Below are 24,307 nucleotides of genomic sequence, written 5' to 3' on the forward strand. Positions count from 1 at the left end.
GCTTGTTGTTTCAGAGTGATATAAAGTGTTTGTGTCTATATTTATATTAAAAAAAAAATACATAACTGCAACTACAATGCTTTTTTTGAGAGATTGTTTACGTGCAAGAGACTAAATATTTCCAAAAAGGAACAATGTTTCCAAAAAGAAGGATACTTTTGCCAAAACAGTACAATTTTGCAGTTCTATGATACGACATCTAAATTGGCACAATGATAACTGACAGGTTGGGGCACAAAATAAATTTGATTCCAGGGTTGTCTTGATTATATACTCTAAAATCCAGTTTTTTGGAGAGAAATCTCTAAAGCACCAATTTTTTTTTAAATTTCTTTTACAAATTCAAAGTGTTGTAGTCTCTGCTGTTCTGCCATTTGTATCTCCTTTATTGTAATAAACGAGTAACAGCCATTTATTTATGGGTATGTAATTTAGCTGCAGTAATGCCAAAAACCTATTAGTTCATAAGGGCTTCATAAAAAGCTACCAAAACAGATTTCTGTTTTTACCATGGTATTGATAGTCATTGAGTATCAAAATTTCACTGGTATTGGTATTGAATATGAAAATTTTGGTATTATGACATCACTAGTCCAGCCACAGCATTGAAATCCATTGCGCTGGATCTAAAATGCAGCAGTGCTATCCACTATACACTCACACAAATGAATTACAGCCTATATTTGTAATTGACTGCTAATTATAGAATTAACACATTAGATTAGATTCAGTAAACTGTATTAATATCAAGGGGCAATTTAGAATATGCAGTAATATCCAAAGGCACCTACATGGTTGTTTCTTTTATCAATTAACTTATATGTATATTTTTAATGAAATGCATGTTTGTTGATTCAGAACCTTTTTATGTGCAAAATTTATAAGACAGTTTGTAGAGATTTTGGGTGGGGATAGTTGTACAGAAGTGGTTTAACATATGTCTCATAACTCATCAGCTGACTGCTGTAAGAAAACCGGTATAATAGTAAATGAAATCTTCCTCTGCAAAATGCTCATAAGAGTTATGATACTGATCACAGCTGTGGAAAAATAGTTTAATTAAGTACACTAAATTGAAATTATAGTACCATAAAATGGCAGTATTGAAAATAATAAAATGTTAATTAAACTTGTGTGACAATGTCAAATGTAATCCCTTATTTCATTGCAGTGATCCTGCAGCAAAAGTTATGGTAGAACTGCTGGGAAGCTACACAGAGGACAATGCCTCACAAGCAAGAGTTGATGCTCACAGGTATCATTTTTTAAATGACAGTTAAATTTGTGTGTAGGTTTTGCTACCATCCGTTTTCTGATCTATTTGATACAGTTTAGGGTTACTTGTAGGTGTTTTACCATTTTATACCATGATTTTCTTCAAGCTATGTGTCTTTTTGAAGATATATGAAGACATTGCTAATGAAGTCCACTGCTCAGACAAGAAAAAATACAGTACAGTAATCCCTCCTCGATCGCGGGGGTTGCGTTCAGAACCCCCCGCGAAAGGTGAAATCCGCGAAGTAGAAACCATATGTTTATATGGTTATTTTTATATTGTCATGCTTGGGTCACAGATTTGCACAGAAACACAGGAAGTTGTAGAGAGACAGGAACTTTATTCAAACACTGCAAACAAACATTTGTCTCTTTTTCAAAAGTTTAAACTGTGCTCCATGACAAGACAGAGATGACAGTTCCGTCTCACAATTAAAAGAATGCAAACATATCTTCCTCTTCAAAGGAGTGCGCGTCAGGAGCAGAGAATGTCAGAGAGAGAGAGAGAAAAGCAAAACAAATCAATAGGGCTGTTTGGCTTTTAAGTATGCGAAGCACCGCCGTATAAGCAGTTGCAATGAAGGCAGCAGCTCACACCCCCTCTGTCAGGAGCAGAGAATGTCAGAGAGAGAGAGAGACAGATAAAAACAAACAATCAAAAATCAATACGTGCCCTTCCAGCTTTTAAGTATGCGAAGCACCGTGCAGCATGTCTCTTCACGAAGCAGCTGCACAGAAGGGAGCAACGTGAAGGTAATCTTTCAGCATTTTTAGACGAGCGTCCGTATCGTCTAGGTGTGCGAACAGCCCCCCTGCTCACACCCCCTCCGTCAGGAGCAGAGAATGTCAGAGAGAGAGAAAAGTAAGTTGGGTAGCTTCTCAGCCATCTGCAATAGCGTCCCTTGTATGAAATCAACTGGGCAAAACCAACTGAGGAAGCATGTACCAGAAATTAAGACCCATTGTCCGCAGAAATCCGTGAACCAGCAAAAAATCTGCGTTATATATTTAAATATGCTTACATATAAAATCCGCGATAGAGTGAAGCTGCGAAAGGCGAAGCGCGATATAGCGAGGGATTACTGTATCTTCCTTTTTAATGTTAAGTTTTCTACAAGTGTTGGTCTAGGTTGTATCAACTGTTAAATAGTTGAGATGATTCCAGTCCATGTTTAAGCCAGTCTGTATAATAGCACATCCTCCCCAGGATATGATCCAGTGTGTTTTATAGATACTTAAAGCACTAGAGAGAGTAATATGATATATTGTGATATGTGATGCTATATCTATATGATCCTGTTTTTTTAACAAATAGACTGTTGTCGGGACAATTTAATGTTTAAATTAGGCTACCTTCAGAATTTAAGCACACAGCCTAATTTAGCCTACCTCTTTAGTGCAGTTTCTGTATTTGTATTTCTTTGAAATGCTTAATATCTGCAATGTATGACAACTCCTTATCCTCCTGATAAGTTGACCTAAAAATCAACAGTATTTCAAATTCTTATCTCACCAGGTTGTAGAAACTGGTAAAGAACTCTGCACAAAGAAGGCAAGGTGGTGGTGTTTGGAAAGTGTATTTCTTTCCATTTGTGGTTCTCTGCTAGAGCAGCTCTCAATCTCTCTACCTGTTTCTCAAAACCTTCAGTGTTGCGTACTTAACCTTTAAATTTAGACACTCATGTATTTCTGTGGGTTGGGCAGTTCAAATTCTGTGTCTTGTCTTCTGTTTCTTGAAAAAGCCACAATGTTGATAGTGGCTACACCTGCTTCAGGTAGTTTTGGAACTCCTGTATGCCTACATTTTCCACATGCTATTACTTTCTGTATAATCTTCGCGGTCACTATCACTTCATTAAAGTCTGTTGAAATGATTTGCACACACAGTACCTCTTGATGTTTTGCATGCTGTAACAATAATATAGAGTGACCTAGCGACTTCCTTAGTGTTTCACATTAAGTCTACCTAACCTAATCTAGACTTATGACACTCTGTATGCCAACAGTTGCAACAGAGAAGTATGTTGGTGTTGTCTGGCCCAGCTACATTTCTTGGTTTGAAAATCTGTCCCAACTGAATTTGTAATTGATAGCCCTTCTCTACAGCCAACACATTTTGCTTTGGCCTTCACTTTTTCCACATGTCATTCATCTGCAGTATTCCCCCCGCCCCCCATTGTTCCCCCCACGGTCTTGTTGCTATCTGATTACTGTATTATGGAGATGTATATATTGATACAACATTAACATTAAGAAAACATTGTGTTTGGAAAATATATTGTTGCTATAGTTTGGTATTCAAAGTTTTTGTCTCCCCAAACAGGTGTATTGTACGTGCTTTGAAGGATCCTAACACCTTTCTTTTTGATCATCTCCTCATACTCAAGCCAGTTAGGTTTCTGGAAGGGGAACTTATACATGATGTGAGTTCAATCTTAAATCTTTTTTTTTGTTGTTTTTGAGTTATATTTACATTTTGTATTGGTTGAGACCGAGAGCTTAAAAGTTGGTACATGTAGTTTTGGTCCCCTGTAGCTATAATTTATAGTCCCTTGCTCTATTTACAGTATACTATATCAGCACCTTTTTCTCTTCTTCACTTTAAAGATGTACTGTGTAGCACCAAGATAGCGCAGGAGTCTCAGAAAGTATTCACAGCGCATCACATTTTCCACATTTTGTTATGTTGCAGCCTTATCCAAAATGGATTAAATTCATTTTGTTTCCTCAGAATTCTACACACAACACCCCATAATGAAAATGTGAAAAAAAGTTTACTTGAGATTTTTGCAAATTTATTAAAAATAAAAAATTGAGAAAGCACATGTACATAAGTATTCACAGCCTTTGCCATGAAGCTCAAAGTTGAGCTCAGGTGCATCCTGTTTCCCCTGATCATCCTTGAGATGTTTCTGCAGCTTAATTGGAGTCCACCTGTGGTAAAATTCAGTTGATTGGACATGATTTAGAAGGCACACACCTGTCTATATCAGGTCCCACAGTTGACCGTTCATGTCGGAGCACAAACCAAGCATTAAGTCAAAGGAATTGTCTGTGGACCTCCAAGACAGGATTGTCTCGAGGCACAAATCTGGGGAAGGTTACAGAAATTTTTCTGCTGCTTTGAATGTCCCAATGAGCACATTGGCCTCCATCATCCGTAAGTGGAAGAAGTTCGAAACCACCAGGACTCTTCCTAGAGCTGGCCGGCCATCTAAACTGAGCGATCGGGGGAGAAGGGCCTTAGTCAGGGAGGTGACCAAGAACCTGATGGTCACTCTGTCAGAGCTCCAGAGGTCCTCTGTGGAGAGAGGAGAACCTTCCAGAAGGACAACCATCTCCGCAGCAATCCACCAATCAGGCCTGTATGGTAGAGTGGCCAGACGGAAACCACTCCTTAGTAAAAGGCACATGGCAGCCCGCTGGAGTTTGCCAAAAGGCACCTGAAGGACTCTCAGACCATGAGAAAGAAAATTCTCTGGTCTGCTGAGACAAAGATTGAACTCTTTGGTGTGAATGCCAGGCATCATGTTTGGAGGAAACCAGGCACCGCTCATCACCAGGCCAATACCATCCCTACAGTGAAGAATGGTGGTGGCAGCATCCTACTGTGAGGATGTTTTCCAGCGGCAGGAACTGGGAGACTAGTCAGGATAAAGGGAAAGATGACTGCAGCAATGTACAGAGACATCCTGGATGAAAACCTGCTCCAGAGCGCTCTTGACCTCAGACTGGGGCGATGGTTCATCTTTCAGCAGGACAACGACCCTAAACACACAGCCAAGATATCAAAGGAGTGGCTTCAGGATAACTCTGTGAATGTCCTTGAGTGACCCAGCCAGAGCCCACACTTGAATCCGATTGAACATCTCTGGAGAGATCTTAAAATGACTTTGCACCGACGCTTCCCATCCAACTTGATGGAGCTTGAGAGGTGCTGCAAAGAGGAATGGGCGAAACTGGCCAAGGATAGGTGTGCAATGCTTGTGGCATCATATTCAAAAAGACTTGAGGCTGTAATTGCTGCCAAAGGTGCATCGACAAAGTATTGAGCAAAGGCTGTGAATATGTATGTACATGTGATTTCTCAGTTTTTTTTAATTTTTAATAAATTTGCAAAAACCTCAAGTAAACTTTTTTCACGTTGTCATTAATGGGGTGTTGTGTATAGAATTCTGAGGAAAAAAATGAATTTAATCCATTTTGGAATAAGGCTGTAACATAACAAAATGTGGAAAAAGTGATGCACTGTGAATACTTTCCGGATGCACTGTAACTCCATCACCTGCATTATCCTTGCAAATTTTACTTGTATGTTAATTTTCTGTGACCACTGTGGTTTCATTCAACATTTCATAAATAACATTTCTGAAGCAGGAATTGGAAGTGATTAAAAAATAATAAGTATTTCTGAGCTGTAGAAGGCAAGTGTAATTCATATATTAAGATTAATCAAAATCAGAAATGGTGGTGCAAAAGTTTTGTTTTTTCAATTAATACTGAAATACCCTTGTTTAATAGGAGGGTATTTGCTAGTTTGTAGCACATACATACAGTATATCTCCAGTGCATAGCTATTTCCTTTATTTTTTAAATGATTTTAATATATATTTTATTTTAAAATACCAGAACATTACAGTGGCATGCCACTCAAATCAAATATCCACCTTAACCCTTTGGAGACAGTGAAGGACCTTTGGTGATTCAGCTATACTGTGACATTTGTGCAAATTTAAACAGCATTTCAAATAATGATGCCAAAGTGTTACATTTTTTATTTTCAGCACAAACTCTGCTATAATATGCAGACAGTAAGTGGGTCAGGATCATAGTCAGGTTCTAGATTGCTCCAGAAATGCAAAAATTGTAAAGTGCGACTCTCAACATGTACAAGAATTTTGTGAAAACATACACTAGACCATTGTGGTGAAGCTTTTTGATTAGTGAAGTATATTCTTGAAGGTCCTGAGCAAGGTTATTATAGTTTTGCGTTTTTTATATTAGTTTTTATTTCTATATTTTTTCTGACCTTACTTGGAAATTCAGTTTAGTTTTAGTTTTCCTTCATTGTGTCTTTTTAGTTTTAGTTTAGTTTTTATTTGACAAAAAAGACATTTCTATTTTATTTTTATAAATATTAGTTTCAGTTTTAGTTTTAGTAATTATGGCATGGAGCGCCTACGGAGTTAGTTTTGTGTCACAATCAGACAGAACTGTACACTTAACAGATTTGGATACGAGTTTAATGTTAGTGGAAGCTTACTACACTATATGGTTTTGTTTTTGTCTGATTAATCAAAACTAGACACTGAATATGAACAATTTTACACAATTTTATAATTTGTAAAATATTTTCTCAAAAATCACAGGGGCTTAGGAAGAACAGGGCTCTTAGACTTGAATGAATGTGCAGACCCCACAAAGAGAAACAAACAAAGAACAACAAGCATGTAGTGTCAAGGTTAGGGGCAGTGAGTCTTGAATAGACAACCATAAAAGACGGTAAACCGACAATGAGCAGAGCAAGAACAGGTAATTGGAGTACAGACGGGCATAAAACAACAGACAGCATCTGAGATTAAAAACAACATATACATTATCTAAACCTGCTTATCCAGAGTAGGATTGCAGGAAATCTGGAGTCTACCTCAGCAGATTTGGATACAAGGCAGGAAAAATCCCTGGTATGCAATATGTATGATAAGGCTGAAGTTAAGAACAAAAAGAATTGTTTTATTATTTCAACTATCTATTTTGAGAAAGAGAGAAAAACATTGAAAAAAGGGAGACAAATATTTTAAAATATAATTCTGCTAATGGATTACTTTCACAATATCAGGTATTTTGAGTTGTGAATATGAACTAAAAAAGATAAATTAATAAATATGGAACAAATACAAAAACCTATCAGTATGTTTAGTTTTTCATCACTTGGCAGACTCTGTACCTTTGTTTGTATCGCTTCATTGTTAAACGATGTTTTTAAAGCAAAAGTGATTGGTCAGCAACAATATGCTGATCTTGTATGATGACCTAGTCAGTCTCTCGATCAGTGCCGTTTTATTGTCAAAAACCGGGAGTAGCCTGCCCTCGACTTTCTTGTATACTCAGATATGGGGATGGATATATGAGGAGTAAAACGCAAGACAATGATTGTTTTTATATTATGTACATTAAGGAACCATCAACAACAAATCCAATTAATAATATATTGAACGATTATTATAAAAGTAAAGTTGAATAAATCGGACTCTGCAGCTGTAAAAATAAAAAAAAATCGAGTATGTGTTCAGGTAAAGTACCAGTTCCAGGTGATGGATTTGGCCCAAAAGTTAATACAGATCTACAATTGTGGTGTAACAACCACATGCCGAATTTCATCCATCTATCTAGTTGCGTTTTTGAGTTATCGTGTTTACACACGCACACACACAATTACAAAAAACAGTATTGTTGGACACAGGTTAGTCTATAACGTCAAGATTCATCAAAATATTGAGGTTGATTTTTTTCATGATTACTATACTTTCTCTATACTTAGTATATGAGAAAGTAAAAACGATTTCTCCTGTGCAAAGTAGCAGGTGAATTGCTGTCAACAAAAAGCAGACAACGGGGAAATATACGTTACTCACTCATGATTTTTCTATCCATATGGTAAACGTTTTGTTGACCAGCATATTCTGATTTCAGCCGTTTGAATTACATCTTGATATAGAACAAGCACAAAGAAAGGCGGCACGCAGATCGCTTTCTATTTCTCACGTTTTACGCACCCACACGAAGCTTGCTGTGTCACCGCAAATGCTGTGTGAACAGCCGCCGTCCTTCACCAGCCTTGTTCACTGGATGAATATATGCGGGCGGCTCGTGGTGGATGACTTTCTGTTTGAGTTAAAACCTTACAAGGGTTAAAGACTAATGGCAAAAATATTCATTCAAAAACTAAAAGTATTTTAGTAAATTATTATTTCAGTTAGTCTTTCCAGCAACTTTAATAGTTTCGTTTAGTTTTAGTTTTTCATTTCGGTTTTGTTAATTATTTTATTTCAGTTTACGAAAATGTTTTTTTAATAATAGTTTCAGTTTTGATTTTAGTTTTCGTTAACTATAATAACCTTGGTCCTGAGTACCTGAATATACCAAAAAAGTCATATATTCAACTCAGAAAGGCTGACAAGATGCTAAAAACGTTTTACTATAATCTTTTTCAAGAAAAATGACAGTGGGCAGAGAAGTGGCGTCTATTTGCTGAATATGTATTAAGGGTGGCTATCCACACGTAAGATGAGGTAATAAACCTACCCACGCTAATCAAGAAAACAGGCAAACTAGCATGTTGTTTAGAGGTTTCACTCACAGCGGCTGATTAGAGATTGCTGGGTTGCAAAACAAATAGGTGTGGTCACAGCAAGAAACACACACACAATAAACATGCAACTTTCAGTGCAAGTTTGTAAGAAATAAAGTAGAACTATGAGAGAAAGATAGCAATTTTTCCGAATTATAACTCCATATACGGGGGGGTAAAAAAAATCACACACCATGTAAATATATAAAGTAAAACAAAATGATTGTAGTCATTCATTGTGCGCTATAAGCTCAATATAAAAATATTTGTGTCATAATGAGCCTTTCACCGTGTGCTACTTGACCTCTGTATAAAATTAGTATATGTGTCATGACATGCTTATTTTATTTACCGTATCATGAGTACAGCTTTCACTTTCTCTTGTTCACTTCCCTTTTATATGTTCTTTAGATACTGGGACAATTTAAGCAGGCTAAAACCTTACCATACATCTTTCATTGATTCTAGTGTGGAAACGTGAAAAGTTTTCACTGTGCACTGATTGTACTGTACAGGCCAAGTATGAAACTTTTTGTGTTGTAATTTCCTTTGAATAAACATCAATTTTAGTAAACTCTACTCTTCCGAAACACAATCTTCACACTAAGAACACAATCTTCACACTAAGAACAACGGCAAGTATTGCTACTTTCCTCTGGTTGGAAGGGACCACCGCAAAAAAAATACATGGCACTGGGGAACTGATTTTTTTTTTTTTTTTTTTTTTCCAAAGGCACAGCGCATACATGCAATTTCTTTTTTCCCTGAGCCATATCAAGGGTCCAACAAAACCCAGTATGCTATGGCAATTTGCTAAATGCTATTCTGAGTTGCCCCATCCTAATGCACGCCAGGTTTGGAAAGCATCGCCAGCCTAATGTTCAAAATATGCCATGTCCAGCATCATCAACTATTGGAAAAATAGATTATCATTACCATTGTGTGGTTTGGCAGTACAGTAATCCCTCACTTATCGCGGGAGGTAGGTTCCAAGGCCAACCGCGATAACTGAATTTCCGCGAAGTAGGGACACCATATTTATTTAATTATTTAACGTGTATTTGGACGTTTTTAAACCCTCCCTGTATTGTTTACAACCCACCCTTTACTCTATTAATAACAGGGACAACTGCTAAGCAATATGAAATCGGTAGATAAGTTTACACTTACTGTATAGCGAAGTACATGTAGCTATATATGACGTGATGATGGTGATGAATATGCTGCGCAGTAAAAATGATGACAATGAAGGTGATAATCCCCTGAAGCAGTAGCAAGAGCACGTTAATGCTGAATGAGTGAGATGAAACTTCCTGGTTAATGCAGCACTCCGTCGCTGAGCCAATCAGCAGCACACAGGAACTTAACTGCGTGCTCTGATTGGGTAGCTTCTCAGCCATCCGCCAATAGCATCTCTTGTATGAAATCAACTGGGCAAACCAACTGAGGAAGCAAATACCAGAAGTAAAAAGACCCATTGTCCGCAGAAACCCGCGAAGCAGCGAAAAATCTGCGTGTTATATTTAGATATGCTTACATATAAAATCCGCGAAGTCGTGAATCCGCAAAAAGTGAACCGCGAAGTAGCGAGGGATTACTGTATATGAATGGATGAAGGGGCACCTCAACATGCAATGCAAGTGGACATTATACTCTACAGCTGTGTCCCTCCTTGGAGCCTAACACCTGTTTACATTTTATTAGCATGTGAATACAACTCCTGAATAGGTGGACACACCGCACCTCAGAAACTACTGTTTCTGAGAAAAGGGAGAAGCAGTAATTGTTGTCTTAATTCACCTAATTAAAATTGTACTAAGGTTACTGATCATGTTTGCCTTATTATTAAAGCTAAGGTAAAGTAGCTTTAAAGTATTAATGAAAATAGAAAGAAAAGTGCCCCTAAACTTGCTTGGAATCATTGATGATGCTGCATTCTGCATTAGGTTATAAATAAAAGGACAAGTGTCTGGGTCCATCTGGTTATATCTCTGTCCTTCATCAGATGGTGCTTCACAAACATTTATAGTAATAAATATACAACCTATACAACCATTTACTTTGAAATTAATACAAAGGAGAAAGCGGCAAAACAGGATTTAATCCCTACCTGGAAGAACGAGAAAAACGAGCAATAAAATGAAACTCTTTAAAAACTGATTCTTGTGTTATTGTTTAATCAAGCATAGGCTCAGCATGCTTGTTCTGAAATAATATTAATAAATTCTTGCCATATTTTAAAAATGTTTTAGGCGTATCTTCCAAGAGAAATTTACATTTTTTGACATAATGTAGAATGTCACTTACCCACTGAGTTCTAGAAAGAGGGTTGGGATTCTTCTAATTAAGCAAGATAAATCTGTGAGCTAGTATTGTGGTATAAATGTTACAATTAATGTATCCCAATGTACTTAAGTACAACCCAAGTGTACACCAAATATCGCCATGAATGGATTAAGGAGTTACTGTAACACCGAGTCTATCTGAGACACATGTAAACATTTTGTCCAAACTTATGTTAATTTAGTGCATTTCCAAAACATATGGGCTAGTGATGCTTGAGGTTGGGTTTTGATTGGGTTGAAGATTTTCATAAAGTATTTATGAAGGGTTTATATAGTATAAATGAATGTTACACATTTCCAGCATTTTGTTTTGGTTTATCCATTTTAATCCAAATCAGCACCATTCCATCTTCAATTTCAAATCATGAAGTACTTTATTGGAACTGTTTTGGGAGGTTATCTACTTTTTTGCATGTTAAAACATAAGAGAATTGTAAGTTCAGAACATTCACTGTTAGGGTCTGGCTGAAGGTTGATAATATTGTCTATTACTGATGGCTAGACAAATAGTTGATTTAATAAAACATTGTTGATCGTCTCCAAACTTTTGCAAAAAATTTCCTTTTTCCATTTTTTTTTCTTTTTTTTTTCACATGCCTTACAAGACAGTTGTCAGGCACTCATATTCCCAGAAGGAGGCACATGAAATTCCTGTGTTTAGCTACTTTAGCAGGGGTGTGCAATAGCTGAGGAAAGGCAGCCTGAGTGCATCACACGCAAGTTTGAATGGGAAGAGTGCAGACATCTTTGTAGCCCTGCATTGCTAGCAGACCCAGAGTGTCCATGGTTTCACGCTCTTTACATCACTCCTTTAAGTACCTCACTGTCCATAAAATTGATCACTTACAGTGGCCACACAAGTTGGAATTCTTTTGCAGGCTTGGAAGGATTGCTCTTTTTAAAGGGTCCCCAGAAGCCACTTATTTGCATGGTGGAGTTTCAGCTCATACTGTAGGTGATTGGTCCCCAGGCTAAACCAACTTGTCATGAGCATTACAATACTTTTCATTCACCATCTGTTTTTCTAACCCTCTTATCCTAGGCTTGGTCATGAGGCAACTGGAGCCTATCTTTTTGGGTGTTATATTTTGCATAACTTATGAAGTGAGATTCAGGAGTCAGACAAGAAAAGTGGCAGTGTGGTGGTGCTTGTTTGCTCTTGTTGGCAGCCCTTGAAATGGGCAGGTACCAGCGGTGCTTGAAGTTTCAAGGAGACTCCTCCCCCTTTGATATCCTATACTAATATAGATGCGCTCCGACCTCCAAGGAGGAGCCCCCGCCCCACTGTGTAAAAGTAGGTAGTAGTCCTGAATTAGGAGGAGGAACAAGATGCTGACTAAGTACTGATAGTAATTTGGTTCCATTTCAAGCACTGCTTTCAGATAAATAGGAATGTAATTACAGTATAATATGTACACAAGATAATAAATGTAAAATAAACAAATTACACTATATATCAAAACAGTGACTTACATTTTTTAAAAAGCCTGTGCTAGCTCATAATACCATTGTTGTGTGCTTTTCGTAGCATCTCACTTGCACACATGATAAGGTAACAAAAATATGTGCAGTAGCCAAGCCACAATAAAATCAAACACAACGAAGCAAGATTTTTTTCTATAATACCTTCTGAGTTCCTTTTTTTGTTCAGAAAATAGTACAAAGAGTACAAATGAGGATGTTGTGTTTGAGTGAGTAAAAGTAAATTAGTCACTTCTAGTTTACTGCTGGTGGACATTTATTCAAATCCAATTCATTATGCAGCAGATCTAATTTTAGGGTTTCATGCTTATATGGCATTGTGATTTGTAGCAAATTTTAAATAAACATGGAACAAATCACCTTTTCATCATCGTAATAGCATTACCAAATATCACGAAGTTGTAACAATCTATGAGAGAACCAAACTACTACGTCCTGAGCTCAAATGCCTGCACACCAGTCCCCCATGATCGCTCAGTGTAGACTTGTTTCTGCGGTACATTGGCAGAGCAGCTAATTATTTGTAATCCACAAGCTTGTCTTCACCTCTCCCAAACCTCCCCACCCCAAGGCAATGGAATTGTAAATCGTTGATGTTTTGAAAAGACATTGTGAACTATATTTTAATTCACCCTTGGTGTTCCTAATATTCTTCTGTCCTCCTTAATATTGTTTACTGCTAAATTACTGAATCTCTTTGCGTCATCTTTTGCCCTTTCTGCAATATTTCTGTTCAACTGCCTTTTATCTTTCCTGAGTTTTTAATCTTCGCTCTCATAAATCCTATATATAATAACCCTTTGTTATAAATGTAAGGTGTTTGGAGTGGTATCATACTTGTAAGGGTAGATAGTATTTTCAGTTTCTGAATGTGCCAAGTGCATTTCCTGACCTAGGAGTTGTATAGTTATTCATAATTTAATAATACATTTTCATGTGGCACTTTTTTTTTTGAGAAAAAACACAAAACATCAAGAATAGGTTTCATTTCTGTGGCACAAAAATTGTTTTTCTCAACTCCCATGTCCCAGCCTATTAAACAGTTCATCTGAGAAGACTTAACAGTAAAAATGCGTAGTAGAAAGGGATAGAGAATAGGAACTGACAGATGAGCTTGTAAGGTGAAGGGAATTGCCTCTGTGCAGAATTCCTTCTTGTCACACTGTTTGAAAGTGCTCTGATAAATGTCCGTCTGCTGGTATTGTGAAGGATGTGTTTGTTAGATCACTGAAAACTACAGGAACAACAGAAAATATGAAAAGGTTAAGATAAACCGTAGATACTCAGCAAGATGTCAGTTGGTCTCTGGTCTTTTAGAAGATTTACTCCATCACTCATCTAAAATACATTTAGTGGTTATGTTTTTTATGGAATAGTTTAGCTTTTTGTTTTTATTTATTTATTTATTTTAACTTGGTTAATTGAATTTTTTTAATGGAACCCAGGACATAATAATATTTGCAAACATAATTAGATAAATGTATTGTTAATCATTTTTAAAATAAAAAAAAATATTATTTAAGACAGACGAGGTAAATAAGCTGCATCATTAAATTCATTTGTAATCTATTCCGTTCCTTATCCAGCACCTTGTCTCCTTTCAGAAATCCTCATATCCTTGCGCTGTACCCCAAGAATTTTTCTGCTTTTCTGAATCGCGCACAAAGCGTTTTCACAGCAGTGATAGCCCTCTGAAATCTCTTCCAGTTTTGATTGCAGTTGTTTTAGGCCTGAGCCTCAGGTGCTCCCTGTGTGTGTGTGTGTGTTTCTTCGAGGTGCTCCTGTGTCCTCCCACTGCTCAATCACATACAGGTTAGCTGGACTGGCAGCGCTAAACTGGCCCTAGTGTGTGTCCGTAGGTGTTCATCCTGTTCAGGGGTTGTTCCTGCTTTGTGCCCTATGCTTGCTACGATAGGCTTCCAATGCCTCTCTGCTCAGCATCAGCAGATTTGGATGGAGTATGGTTTTCACAAATTATATTTTACATTTTTCTGTTTTATACATGAGAAGTATTACTGAAAGGAAGCAAAAACACTTATTATTTTTATTATGTAGCCATTGTCATTTGTCTTTTTATGGTTCTGCTGTTGTTATGGTAATAATCCTTTCCTTAGGTCCCAGTATGGTACTGATTTTCTTATTTGGGTCCATCCATCCATCCATTTTCCAACCTGCTGAATCCGAACACAGGGTCACGGGGGTCTGCTGGAGCCAGTCCCAGCCAACACAGGGCACAAGGCAGGGAATCAATCCCAGGCAGGGTGCCAACCCACCGCAGGGCACACACAAACACACCCACACACCAAGCACACACTAGGGCCAATTTAGAATCGCCAGTCCACCTAACCAGCATGTCCTTGGACTGTGGGAGGAAACCCACGCAGACACGGGGAGAACATGCAAACTCCACGCAGGGTGGACCCGGGAAGCAAACCCGGGTCTCCTAACTGCGAGGCAGCAGCACTACCACTGCACCACTGTGCCGCCCTATTTGGGTCCTCTGGTTAAAAAGTTTAAAACCCCTTCATTTACTGAATTCAAAGGGGAACTGCTGCTTGTAGCAAAGCAGTGAAGCACGCGGTAGACTGCGGGACAGAGGTAGTGGGTTTTTTTCTTCACCCATTTATTCTACTTCAGCTTTGGCTACACAGCAGGAACAATATCTTTATTGGGATGCTGCACTCTCATTTCCTCTAAGATGGCCTATTTAGAGTCAGCAGAGAAAGTAAATTGAACAGCAGTGTGAATTGGAGGGAAACTGGAGTCCCTGGAGAACATGAAGTAATCAGAAAGACTTTAGCCGGTCCACTGGGGCTGTAAGACAGCACTACTGCTAGCTTTGGCATAGTAGTTGTGTCAAAATAGGTTTATTAAGTAACCTGCTCTGCTCCTCTTCATGAAGATTATCTGTGGTTTTTGGATGTCTATTGAGTGAATGTCCACAGGCTCTTATCAGCATGCAAGTTTGAGATAAAAAGGGTTAAGTACAGTCTGCTTTTTTAGATGTGCTTTTATAATAAAGAGTTCAGTTAATCTGTTGTGCAAAATGTGCTGCAGCCTTCAAGCGGATGTTCAGATGTGGGTGTGTATTGGTGTTCCTGTCAGTGCTGAAGTTTAAAAACAAAAAAGACATTCTTTTGTTTTAAATACAGATAAATTATAACAATTATTTCTTTCCTTTTCCAGCTTTTGACAATCTTTGTGAGTGCAAAGTTAGCTGCTTATGTCAAGTTCTACCAAAACAACAAAGACTTCATTGATTCACTTGGTAAGCTTTGGAATTTAAGTAAAAACTAAAGCTAAAAGGAATGCTAGCTTTTGGTTTTTGAGCAGTACTGTTGACATTTTATTTATATAGCCCTCTAAATGTTCAGAATTTGTGAATGTGCTCCCGTAAAATTACGTGAAGTTGTGGGATTTTTCTTTTGTGCATCTTCAGATCATTTTTGATCATTGAAAAGCCCAGGATAGTATTAATCTGCAGTTCATTTCAAGCGACTTTCTTTTGAAGTGTGCTGAACAAGTACATTCGAGACTGCTTTGTGTGCACATACAGCTAATTTGCTTTGGCACTCAAGACAGTGATGGAATTTTAATGTCAGCAGGCTCTTTATTTACACAGTGTATAAAAAGGAGTTGTAATTAACACTTGGACCCACCCACACGCCTGGGTAATTGACTGTGGCAAAGGACTGCCAGCTCATAATCTAGTGTGGATATTAAAATTGCTTTTTTTCCTGAATTGAACCCCTAAACTTTAAGGGTCACTGGCTGTGCTAAAACTACTCGGAGAGGTAGAATTTTTATTGAGGCATTAAAATTTGACATATTAATGAATAAATATGAAAATAAATGTTAATTGTGTTAAGTATTATCGGAAAGGTGAACTTTTTATAAACTACAATACAGTTTACCTGGTGAGATAGAAATGTTTTCTATTATATAAAATAAATGAATATTTAATAAATTAGTCATGTTTTTTGAATATAGAAAGGGATGTTCAGTACATACACAATTTGTTTTTAAGACTGTGTGTGTATGTGCGTGCGTGTGTGTGTGTGTATGTATATATATATATACAGTGGTGTGAAAAACTATTTGCCCCCTTCCTGATTTCTTATTCTTTTGCATGTTTGTCACACAAAATGTTTCTGATCATCAAACACATTTAACCATTAGTCAAATATAACACAAGTAAACACAAAATGCAGTTTTTAAATGATGGTTTTTATTATTTAGGGAGAAAAAAAATCCAAACCTACATGGCCCTGTGTGAAAAAGTAATCGCCCCCTTGTTAAAAAATAACCTAACTGTGGTGTATCACACCTGAGTTCAATTTCCGTAGCCACCCCCAGGCCTGATTACTGCCACACCTGTTTCAATCAAGAAATCACTTAAATAGGAGCTGCCTGACACAGAGAAGTAGACCAAAAGCACCTCAAAAGCTAGACATCATGCCAAGATCCAAAGAAATTCAGGAACAAATGAGAACAGAAGTAATTGAGATCTATCAGTCTGGTAAAGGTTATAAAGCTATTTCTAAAGCTTTGGGACTCCAGCGAACCACAGTGAGAGCCATTGTCCACAAATGGCAAAAACATGGAACAGTGGTGAACCTTCCCAGGAGTGGCCGGCCGACCAAAATTACCCCAAGAGCGCAGAGACGACTCATCCAAGAGGTCACAAAAGACCCCAGGACAACGTCTAAAGAACTGCAGGCCTCACTTGCCTCAATTAAGGTCAGTGTTCACGACTCCACAATAAGAAAGAGACTGGGCAAAAACGGCCTGCATGGCAGATTTCCAAGACGCAAACCACTGTTAAGCAAAAAGAACATTAGGGCTCGTCTCACTTTTGCTAAGAAACATCTCAATGATTGCCAAGACTTTTGGGAAAATACCTTGTGGACTGATGAGACAAAAGTTGAACTTTTTGGAAGGCAAATGTCCCGTTACATCTGGCGTAAAAGGAACACAGCATTTCAGAAAAAGAACATCATACCAACAGTAAAATATGGTGGTGGTAGTGTGATGGTCTGGGGTTGTTTTGCTGCTTCAGGACCTGGAAGGCTTGCTGTGATAGATGGAACCATGAATTCTACTGTCTACCAAAAAATCCTGAAGGAGAATGTCCGGCCATCTGTTCGTCAACTCAAGCTGAAGCGATCTTGGGTACTGCAACAGGACAATGACCCAAAACACACCAGCAAATCCACCTCTGAATGGCTGAAGAAAAACAAAATGAAGACTTTGGAGTGGCCTAGTCAAAGTCCTGACCTGAATCCAATTGAGATGCTATGGCATGACCTTAAAAAGGCGGGTTCATGCTAGAAAACCCTCAAATAAAGCTGAATTACAACAATTTTGCAAAGATGAGTGGGCCAAAATTCCTCCAGAGCGCTGTAAAAGACTCATTGCAAGTTATCGCAAACGCTTGATTGCAGTTATTGCTGCTAAGGGTGGCCCAACCAGTTATTAGGTTCAGGGGGCAATTACTTTTTCACACAGGGCCATGTAGGTTTGGATTTTTTTTCTCCCTAAATAATAAAAACCACCATTTACAAACTGCATTTTGTGTTTACTTGTGTTATATTTGACTAATGGTTAAATGTGTTTGATGATCAGAAACATTTTGTGTGACAAACATGCAAAAGCATAAGAAATCAGGAAGGGGGCAAATAGTTTTTCACACCACTGTATGTATATATATATATATATATATATATATGTATATATATATATATATGGATATATATATATAATAAAATAAATATAAAATAAATAAATGTGGATTCAGAAAGTATTCTGACCCCTTATTCTAAAATCATTTACATTCACTTTTTGCCTCATCAGGCAACACTCAGTACCCCAGAATGGAAACAGGACTTTTTATAACGTATGCAAATTGATTTCAAATGTATGCTTAGTATCCCATTAATGTAAATATTCTCACCCTTTACTTTGTACTTTGGCAGTGAGTACAGCCTCTGAAGTATTCTTGAATGTAACGCACCAAGCTTTGCACACCTGAATTTGGGGTTTTTCTGCTGTCCCCTGTAGGCCCACTCAAACTCTATTAGCTTGGTTGGACACCATTGGTGGTCAGCTATTTTCAGGTCTCTCCAGAGATGTTCAGTTGTGTTCAATTCTGGGTTATGGCTGGGCCATTCGTGTGGTCCTGAAGCTGCGTCTGTTTTGTCTTTGCTTTGTGCTTAGGATTATAGTCCTGCTGGAAGGTGAAACTTCAGCCCAGTCTGAGGTCCAGACTGCTCTTATGCAAGATTTCATTAAGGATATCTTTTTACTTTGATCTGTTTAGCTTTCCCTCGATCCAGTCTAGTGTCCCAGGACCTGCTGCTGAAAAGAGCCCCACAGTATGATGCTTCACCGTTGGAATGGTCCTGCACAAGTGTTTAGTGGTGCCTGGTCTCCTCCAAACAGGACACAGTTTAACCTTTGTTTCATCAGATCAGAGGATTTTGTTTCTCTCAGTCAGAAAGTCATTTAGCTGCTTTTTTTGCAAACTCCAAGCAGGCTTTGTTGTGCCTTCCACCACTCTGCCATAAAGCCCAGTTCAGTGGAATGTTGCAGTGGTGGTTGTCCTCCTGGAAGTTTCTTTCATCTTCACTCAGGTTCTGTGGAGCTCATCCAGAGTGACCATTGCACTTTTGGTCTCCTCTTTACCATGGCCCTTCTCCAGGTGACCAGCTCTTGGAAGAATCGTGGCGGTTCCAAACGTGTTGCCTTGATATCAGTTATAGAGGCCACTGTTATCTTGGCAAACTTCATTGTTGCAGAGTTTCTTTGGCAGCCTTTCCCATATCTCTGCCTGCACGTTATCCTGTCTCTGAGCTCTGGGGCAGTTCCTTTGATACATGCGGTCAATTTTGGGACTTTAAAGACCGGTGTGTGCTTTTCTGAGTCAAGTCTGAGCACATCAGCGACAATCAATAGAATGGATTCACAGTAATGAGTGTCTTAGCAAAGGGTCTGAATACTTGTGTCAATGTGCTATTTAAGAAATGTTTATTATTATAAATGAAACACTAAAATCACATTTTCACTTTGTCATTTTGGGGTATTGTTACTTGTTGAGGTGAAGAATGAAATTAAACAATTTAACATAAAGCTGTAAGTTAACATAACAAAATGTGAAAAAGGTGAAGGAATCTGAATATTTTCTGAAGGCATTCAGTGTTGTGTGTGTGTGTGCGCCCAAGGAAGCTTATGCTAAAGAATGTGTAAATTAATTTTGGTTTCTTTGAAAGTTTCCATAGTTTCTTTTTTAACAGAAGGAATGTATTTTTGTTTCTTGCGTTTTCAAAATATTTCATCAAATTAATAACTGTTTAAGAATGCATAAATAGTGGCGTGATAATTCACCGTCTCAGTAAGCTGAGTAACCCTGCCTGAACAGCAAACATACACTGCTTAATTGTTTTTAGGCAAGTTTTAGTCCGAATTATAAATTACAGATGTTGACAAGCTAGGCCAGAGCAGCATTGTATTTTGTCAACTGTATCGCCCTAACATATGTCGATGTTTAATGCGGTCTCAGCGGTTTACTCGCAGTGTTAAGATAATCTCAGTGTGATTTGCATTTGTTAATTAAGGTTAATGTGCATTAATTGATTCTCGCTGCTTGTGTATTCCCATTAAGTGCATTTAGTTTGTAGCCGCACTCTGGTGTAATTTGGATGAGTGAGTTATGTTTCCTGGGCTTAAGTCCTGATTAGCCCGGACATAATTAGTGTTAATGAACTTTATTGAAGTAGTCAGTGGTGTATCTCTTGATAATTGGCCATATGGACATGCCGTATATTACTCGTAAAAGCTTCTCCTCTCAATGCTGTTGAATTTCCATTACGCAGTGTAAATAACAAATGTTAATAAGTTTTTTTTATCTTATTTGTTTAGTAATTTTTTACCTTTTAATTGCACAGATCATCAAGTTACTCGTTTAGCTCACAATAAACAAGTTTATTTCCCAGTTAAGAAGCTAAATTGTAAGTCATTCCTGTCCTATTTGTTCAGTTCATTTACAGTGATGTGCAGAAAAGCTGGAGAATACAAACGCGTGTCCAGTGTAAACGCTGGCGTACATTGGTGAAGGGAGACTGGCATTCCTCTCACTTACCCCAAGCCTACTGTTTCTTTATTCTTTAAAATAATTTTCCTTCTCACACCAAATATTGTGCATTATTACATAAATGACTACTTTTATGAAAATGCAGATTTTTTTTTTTTTTTTTGAAAAATTAAACTTTGGATATATTCCTTTTTCTGATTGTTATGGAGAATAAGCAGAGTATGACAACAAGGGACTTTGGGCAGTTGCGAGGTCTTTCTAGCTCAGTGACTTTTTATTAGTTTGCAAATGTCTTTGAATTTTCCCTCTTAAGTCAAGTTGCACATTTTTATAAAAGTTTTATTTTTAATGCACTGAAATCATTAACAGATGAACTAGTACCTTGAGGTGCCAAGGAGTCTTTCTGAAACGTTATGATGTTTGGCTTTAGAAGCTCAAAATTGACAGACGCACTGTAAAGAGCAGGTGTCGTTGTCAGTCCGCTTACTCACCAGTTGGCCTTTGCTGTTGTTTTTGGTGTAATCGTTCTTAGCATAAACAGCTTAGGATCCTGGTGAAGCCGCACCGAGTGTTAAGAATGCCTTAGACAGTAATGGGCGCACTCGTGAATAGGTTGTCCTTTAAAATGTCCTGAATAATGACAAACTTCTCAGATCTGCACACATGCGTTTAAATAGCAAGCGGTTCAAATTACTTTGTGAAGTCTCGTATGAAGCTCTTTTTAACATCAGCTTTTCATTCACTGAAAGTGAACTTTACGTTTCTAATGTGGAAGAACCAGGATGAATTCCATTGGCATCAAACACTTTGAAGGATATGAGGCGGGAGCTCAGAGCAGAGTGTGTGTGTGTGCTGATGTGAATATCGTCTCTCTGTGGCCGTTTAGGTCCACGCTCGTCTCTTTAAGGAGTGGTGACTGGCAGACCCTAAGGCAGTAAGTATATTGAGTGTGTTCTGAGAGAACCTGAAAACTCAATTGACATTTTTATATTGCAAAAAATAAAAGATGCAAATCAGCCTAGAATTGTTTACTTGGCCCAGGTTGTGATGTTCACCATATTCTTGGCAGACAAAATCATTTTTCTCTATCTTGACATGTTGCAGGGTTGTCTCATGAGCAAAACATGGCAAAAATGAGGCTTCTCACTTTCATGGGGATGGCCGTAGAGTACAAAGAAATTTCCTTTGACACAATCCAGCAAGAACTACAGATTGGAGCAGATGACGTGGAAGCCTTTGTCATTGACGGTATTACTGCTTTTCTAAAATAAAAATCTGTTGACAATACAATGATAGATAAGGCTGAGAGTCTGTAATTGTGACTAATAATATGTCAGAACAGCAGTGACGTGTTTTTGTACACATTTTAAAAACAGGATGTGTTTGTAGGCCGTAGTTAAAGGAACTGTACAGGATGTTGTCAGATTGGCATAAAACCAAAGGAATTTTGAATGGCCTTCATCTTTATTACATTTAAGTTTCTGTTAAAGAGGTTTTTTTTTTTTTTTTTTTTCCTTTCGTTGGGGGGGGAAAAAAACTTCTTGAATGCCGTGACTATTTCTGAGCTAAATGTTCATTATTTGTATTTTCTAGCTGTCAGAACAAAAATGGTGTATTGCAAAATTGACCAAACTCAGCGTAAGGTGGTTGTAAGGTAGGTCTTACTCTTCTAATATTTAGCTTGAATCTTTTTGTTTTGTTTTATAAGTGATTCATTTACACCTACTTTTATTATAGCAACAGTGGTCTTCGATATTTGTGTGGTTTAGAGTTAAGCACCAGTAGTTTATCATAATTTTATTAAATCTAGACATGACTATAATTGCCTAGTATAATGAAAGCCGTTTTTTTTCCAGCACACTTCCCTTAATGACCCAGCCAAGACTAGAATACTGATGTGTGTGTGTGTGTGCGCACTGGCATTTGAGGGCTCGGTCAAGGCTACCGCGCTCTCCTCAACAATACAGCAGCCTTTGTGTTTTAGGAAATCAAGAGCCATTAAAACAAAATAATAAGTAAAGGAGAGGCACTACTGCTTTTGTTCTCATTTTTACACATTTCCTGCTCATGTATTTATTTAGTTACAGTATTGTCCTCTGAAGTGCCCGTGTGTGGTTATTTTACAGTAAATAGTTTAATAAAGGTTCTTAGTAATAAATATAAAATAAAGTCAAGATAAATGTCAGATCTGCATTGCAGTAAGATACTATGATTAGAAATTCTGTGAAGCCATTTCTAATATGAATGTGGCTGCATTCATTACAAGGGCATCACGTTTGATAGTTTAAATGTGCCGCGACACAAGGGATTGTAACTGTTATGTGAATCTCAGTGAGAGGAATTCAGATTTGATGAAAAAGGTTCTGGTGATTTCTTTGCACTTTGTTAGAAGTAATAAATCATCTGTTTAGACTGAATTGTTTGTTTGTTGTTTTTTATTTCAGCCACAGCACACACAGAACATTTGGGAAGCAGCAGTGGCAGCAGTTGTACGACAGTCTGAATTCTTGGAAACAGAACTTGAACAGTGTGAAAAACAGCCTTCTTAGCCTTTCCACCACTGCATGAAAGCATTTTATTTTTATACCGCATACTACAAAGAACTGATCTCTTCAGTTTTATTTAATAAAATGTTTTATTTTACACATTAAACATGAGTAAGACAGACAAATAAATTGAAATAACCATGCCTGACTTCATTTCTTTTAACTAAATACTAACTAGTATATTTGCTTTGCAAGAATTTGAAGATAAAGGCTGTCAGTTTTCAGAATCCGCACAAGAAGTGACTTCAAAGAAGTGAACCATTCTTCACGTGTCGTCTTTTCCTTTTATGATTTAGAAGCTGGAGTCCGGTTTGCTGCTTATGGTTTTTTTATTTTATCATTTGGAGAGGTGAATTTTCTGAAAAGAAAAACAATATGAAGGTTTTCTAGAAATTATTAAACCAGAAGACTTAGGCAAATTACATTTTTTCCATCTAGTTACTCACGTTTTAATAAAGGGTTTAATTTGGGGATATGTTCAGTACAAAAGTCACCATACTTAAGTCTGACATTGGACTCCACCAATTTTTCACTTGGCCCTTCCCTTATAAAATAAGGCTGTTTCAAGTCTCGTGAACTCTTTACTGAAATGTGTCAAGCAGTTTATTTTACTCCCTGCATCTCAATTGTAATGTGATTGGCGTTGGTGTCCACAATATAAAATGCCAGTTCCATGGACAGCAGTTAAGTTGGACTTCACTGTGAGTACGTACCCCCCGCTTTTATAATGTACATCATAGTCAAATACAGAATTGAATTTAGGCCTCACTATTTCAAAACGTTTTGTTTCATAGCACAGCAGAGCCCGTTACTCAAGTAAACCTGTACCAGTGCCACCTCGGATTACTGAAAGCATGGATAAAATGGATGGCCACAGGCATTTCAAAATAAAAATTATGGATATAATAGATTTTACCAATTTATATGATACAGTATCACTCAAACCTAATTTCATACCTTAGTGAATTTAGTGTAATATAAAATACTTGTAGTGCATCCTTTATTATACAGCTAATATGTACAATAGTTTTAAGATAAAAGGTGTGTATTGTTGTAATTATATTTTAACATGGATAGGTTATCTCACTTTGAAATTAAAAATAAAATTATAAAAGGTAACAAAAACAAATCATTTTGCAATGCATGTTATTGACAAAGTTTGTCCTGCAGTGTTTCTTGTTAGCAGTTCCTCACTTCTTTGCCACCATATTCTGCAGTC

The 24,307-nt window shown here is 37.5% G+C and overlaps 1 protein-coding gene across 1 annotated transcript in view; it reads left to right on the plus strand.

The window, feature by feature from the left end:
- eif3m (eukaryotic translation initiation factor 3, subunit M) overlaps positions 1–23,203 on the plus strand; it is a 63,444-nt gene extending 40,241 nt beyond the window's left edge. The window contains exons 6-11 of the mRNA XM_028793876.2: positions 1,172–1,255; positions 3,599–3,698; positions 15,640–15,721; positions 21,647–21,790; positions 22,136–22,196; positions 22,987–23,203. Coding sequence (XP_028649709.1) covers positions 1,172–1,255; positions 3,599–3,698; positions 15,640–15,721; positions 21,647–21,790; positions 22,136–22,196; positions 22,987–23,110 — 595 coding nt within the window. The 3' untranslated portion in view covers positions 23,111–23,203. The remainder of the gene's footprint in view (positions 1–1,171; positions 1,256–3,598; positions 3,699–15,639; positions 15,722–21,646; positions 21,791–22,135; positions 22,197–22,986) is intronic.
- Positions 23,204–24,307: the final 1,104 nt, after the last annotated feature.

Source organism: Erpetoichthys calabaricus, chromosome 2 (genome assembly GCF_900747795.2).
Source record: "Erpetoichthys calabaricus chromosome 2, fErpCal1.3, whole genome shotgun sequence".
In the NCBI taxonomy this organism is placed as follows: Eukaryota; Metazoa; Chordata; class Cladistia; order Polypteriformes; family Polypteridae; genus Erpetoichthys; species Erpetoichthys calabaricus.